Here is a 4,736-nt window from a genome sequence, read left to right as displayed (position 1 = left end):
TTATGGTAAGGGGCGTTACATTTCCGACGAGTGCTTGCGGTGTTCGGCCAATCACAATGCACTGGGTCAGCTGGCCAATCAGAGCAGACTGCGCTTGTCGGAAGGAGGGACTTTGTAGAAAATGAAGCGTTTGAGAGAGGCGGGGCATAGAGGACCTACAATAATGTACAGTATTTGAAAAATAATGTGTTTTTTGAACATTAAACCATGTCAACATATTCTGTTACACCAAATACAATACAATATCTTTAAAAAAGCATCATATGACCCCTTTAATACATTTTAGGAGAAACCTATGATACATCAGTCAGTGAATCATAACTAGGAACTCCATTAAGTCTCCCAAACTATATGACAGAGCAATGCATTTGTCCTCTAGGAATATGCTGAATAAATATGTCAGAGGAGAGAAAGCATAGATTCTTCAACTCAAGGCTCATTGATTTCTCTGTCTGTGCACTTGTCTCTTGAGTTGGAGCAGTGTTTTAGACAATGACTCTCTAGCGCTGAAGTGTACAGATGTTCGGAGGGTCCACAGGCTTGCTGATTTGGTGGTTAAATGAGGCACAGCTTGCTGTGTGGAGTCACGCTCTTCTGCTAGTACAGCTACATAAACCTCAGCCTTATTAACATGACAGCATTGTGCTAAGTAGCAGCGCTTTTTACCCTTGCTGCCTGCCAGCTGGACTCAGAATCACTTCTGTCTGATGTGTTATTTTAAAAAGAAACTCTCTGATTCACATTTTCAAAAGAGAGATATCAGCTCATTTTTTAAATCTTTTCAGAGGAAAAATCTATTTAGTAACCAGGCAGAGCTTGGTAGGCGCGTATAATTGACAGTTTCATAGTTAATTGAGATCAAACACCTTTTAACCACAATCCCATTGTAATTTCTTCTGGCAAGGCTGTTTGTAGCTTTAGACTTAAGAGGGGAAAAAATAAAACAAGAAAATATACATGCCCACTTTCTCTATTATATTTATATTGCCTTTGTCATCACTTAAAGCTATAAAATAATTTACAAACACTGTAATCTTAAATGTAAAAGTCCATTTTTCATTGATCAGTTACTGGCCATAACATGAAAAGAATGATCAAATCTGACAGTGTTTTTAGCACACAATCTGGTACCTATTCCCATTTAGAGAGTCACACAGCTTGGGGAACATGGGAACAATTTGATGGTTGCCTAATGCCCTTGACCTCTTGTATAAACGTCCCTGTGTTTGGTCTTCTCCATAGGTATGACTTCATTGAGATCCGGGATGGGAACTCAGAGAACGCTGATCTGTTGGGGAGACACTGCAGTAACATCGCACCTCCTGCAATCATCTCCTCAGGCCCCATTTTGCTCATCAAATTCGTCTCCGACTATGCCCACCAGGGGGCAGGGTTTTCGCTGCGCTATGAAATCTATAAGACAGGTAAGCGTATGCTACCCAGCAGGATGTAGTTTATCATAAACAACGCAGTGTCAAAGCCTCGCCTGCTGTTTACGCATCTCTCCTGTGTGCTTAAAGCAAGAGTCTTCTGTTCAAGCGCTTGTACTAACAAAGCATTTACACTGTGGGGAGAGTTCATGTGAGTCCATTGAGCCTGTAAAGAAAGCAGGATTTCTGTGTCGATGCAACTGTCTCTCTTAGCACGTATCAAAAAATTCTTCCTTTCACACAGGAAACACGTACCTCACCTCTTCCTTTAACTACCCACCACTTCTTGCAGCATGGGCTGCTATGTGCCAAATCCCACCTGCCTGAGAAGTTCTGATTGGCTTTTGTCAGTCGGAGGGAAGAGTCCCTATTGGTCAGCGTGGTGTCATTGACAGCCCACCATTTTTATTACTTGTGGTGTAGAAGTGTTGATTCACTTTTGTAAACTGGAGGGAAAGGCTCTGATTGGGGAATTCAGAAGCAGGAAGACAGGATTACCATTTATGACAAGTTCCAAATGGCTTTTATGAGTTGGAGGGAAAAGCTGTGATTGGTTATTGGATCAAATGTAGTGGTCACCATAAGCTCCTTTCCTCTGGAGTGATTTTATCGCTGGAGGTCATAGCAAGGTTATGCATCATTCAGAATTGAATGCCTTTCAAAATGCAGTTGAGTTCGTTCATTTGAATTGAATTCGAATTTAGGTAGCAAACAGGATGCATACTTGCAATTTGAATGTGAATGTAAGGAAGTAAAATTAAAATGAATTGAAATTCATGTAACTGTAATTTTTAACAACAAATGCAAAGTTTATCTAGGTAACCTTTACATTTTCCCCTGAGTCTCATTTAAACATTTTGAGAGAAAAGCTGTAAAAAGTAAGAAAGTAAACCTTGAAGTCTGGATGGATGAGTGGATGAATAGGTGGATGGATAAATAAAGGGGTAGATAAATGGAAGATGGGTGGATAGATGGATTGGTAGATGGATGAGTCAATTGATATTGTATTACAATTTTGAAAAGTCTATAGACAAATGTAGTTTATATATTTCTTCTAGGGTGAAGGAACATTTTTGTTTTTACAGAATGCATTTCCTGCAATTACATTTTAATTTTTTTTTATTTTGTTTTAATTCAAACTCCAATTAAACTTCCTGTAGGGTGTGACCACTTCTAATTTACAAATTAAAAAGGAACAATTCTTCAATTCTAAACTTTGATCGCTCCAAATGTAAGATGCCCTGATGTTGTTGGTGATCTGTGCAACTGGCCATAACTTTGAAATGTATTCTGTTTTGATTATTTGATTATACTATTTTGCTATTTTTAAATTTTTTTTGCTGCTAAAAAATAGCATTTTTGCAGTTAAATCACTTTGGGTTGTTTTTTTGCTACTGCATGTATGAATGCCCTCTGAGCAGCCAGATTTACTGTAGCTGACCTCTGGTGCCTTCTTACACTGTACAATTTCTCTCTCCTTCACGGAGCCTGGTCGACACGCACCGGCACAAATTCAGATCAAGGCGGCTGCTGGCGGGCAAAATAAACAGAGTGGAGACATCCCTTGTTCCTTTTTCAACCTTCTGAAAGCATTCCGTCTTTAATTGTTTAATTGACTCCTGATCTACCCTCCCCTGAGGTCGGCTGGGGGTGTGGGGGGGGTTACTGGGGTTACTATGTGTGATGGTGTGATGGTCTTTCCTCTTAGCTCCCCACAGTAGTGCACTGGGACAGCCGTGCAGAGCAACTGTCATGAAGTTGAAGGAAGGCATTGGTCGGAAATGAGTAGTTAGTAGTTTGCAGTTGGTAGGTTCAGATCTACAGAGGAGTGGCAGTTGCTTCTGAGGGGCTGAAACACAAAAGCAAGTCCTTAATGAGATCCACCAGATGGATGACAAGCTAAACTCACTCAGTGTGGACACCCGATGCTGAGAGATGTCCGTGAACGCTTTATCACGAACAGAGGCCCCACACCTCCCGCTTTACGGAGGAAGTGATGACACAATCCGTTGAGTGTGATCTGATAGTGTGAGAGCTTCATAGCAACCTGGCTAACGCTGCGCAGAGGTACGAACGGAGACAGTGATGAACACTATAACAATGGCAGGTTGCAGGTTTTTTTAATCATAAACAAGCAATAATGATGAGACCCGTTGGCGTGTGAAAACTCGCAGTTGCCATGGCATTAACAAGATCTCATTATATTCAGAGGATGCATGTGAAAATGTGTGGGAGTGTGTGTGTGGATGTGTGCGTGTTCAATGACAAAGACAAAGAGAGATTTTTTTTGACTGAATTTTGATGAATTTGAAGAAGTAAGTGTGTTTGTTTATGACTTATTGATTTGGTGTTATATAAATAATTTTTTCAATTATAAACATATATATTTGTCAGTAATGCACATGCTCTGATGCATAGCACAAATTTTGTTAACAGGTTAAAAAAGTTTAAATGTGTATATATATATATACCATTCAAAAGTTTATGGTCAGTTTTTAAAAATAAATTAATACTTTTATACTTTTAGATAGAATGCATTAAATGAGTCAAAAGTGACAGTAAAGATATTTATAATAGGGCTGCACGATTATGACAAAAATCATAATTGTCGATTATTCCCTTGAAATTGTAATTTCGATTAAACGATTCTCACAATTTACATTGAATGATGTTTATACCATTGTTTGATGCAACTGCATGCCGTATTTTTATATGAAAATAAACAAGCTGAAAACACTCTTTCAAAAAAGAAAAATCGGAAAAATATTTAGTGCTTTTCTATAGTATTAAGCCTCAAATGTCAAATATCGTATTGGTTTCTTCTTTAAATTATATAAAAAAGTAAAAATATGAATGGTATAATGTTATACTAAAACTAAAACAATGGAAAAACCCTTAAGATAACATGTAGAAAGAAAAAAACACATCTTAAGTGTGCAGAATAACATAAGTGGACTTGGAACGATTAATTGCCGCTTTGAACGATTAAGTAATTGTAGCATCCATAATTGTAATTGCGATTAGAAATGTGATTAATTGTGCAGCCCTAATTTATAATGTAACAAAATATTTATTTTTCAAATAAATGCTGTTCTTTTGAGCTTTCTGTTCATCAAATAATCCTGCAGCAGCTCATCTGTTTTCACCATTGATAATAATAAGAAATGTTTCTTGAGCAGCAAATCAGCATATTAGAATGATCTCAGAAGAATCATGTGACACTCAAGACTGAAGTAATGATGCTGAAAATTCAGCTTTGCCATTACAGGAATAAATAACATTTAAAAAAAAAAAAAAATATATATA

The 4,736-nt window shown here is 37.8% G+C and overlaps 1 protein-coding gene across 1 annotated transcript in view; it reads left to right on the top strand.

Moving 5' to 3' along the window:
• The first annotated feature begins 1,192 nt into the window (after positions 1-1,192).
• Positions 1,193-4,736, top strand: part of LOC107593021 (neuropilin-2-like) — a 46,516-nt gene continuing 42,972 nt past the window's right edge. Inside the window, exon 1 of the mRNA XM_016282601.1 lies at positions 1,193-1,424. Within this exon, the coding sequence (XP_016138087.1) occupies positions 1,193-1,424 (232 nt within the window). The remainder of the gene's footprint in view (positions 1,425-4,736) is intronic.

The sequence above is a fragment of the Sinocyclocheilus grahami genome, unplaced genomic scaffold, assembly GCF_001515645.1.
Source record: "Sinocyclocheilus grahami isolate Dianchi unplaced genomic scaffold, SAMN03320097.WGS_v1.1 scaffold162.1, whole genome shotgun sequence".
NCBI classification, from domain to species: domain Eukaryota; kingdom Metazoa; phylum Chordata; class Actinopteri; order Cypriniformes; family Cyprinidae; genus Sinocyclocheilus; species Sinocyclocheilus grahami.
This window is presented reverse-complemented; position numbering and strand designations above follow the sequence as displayed.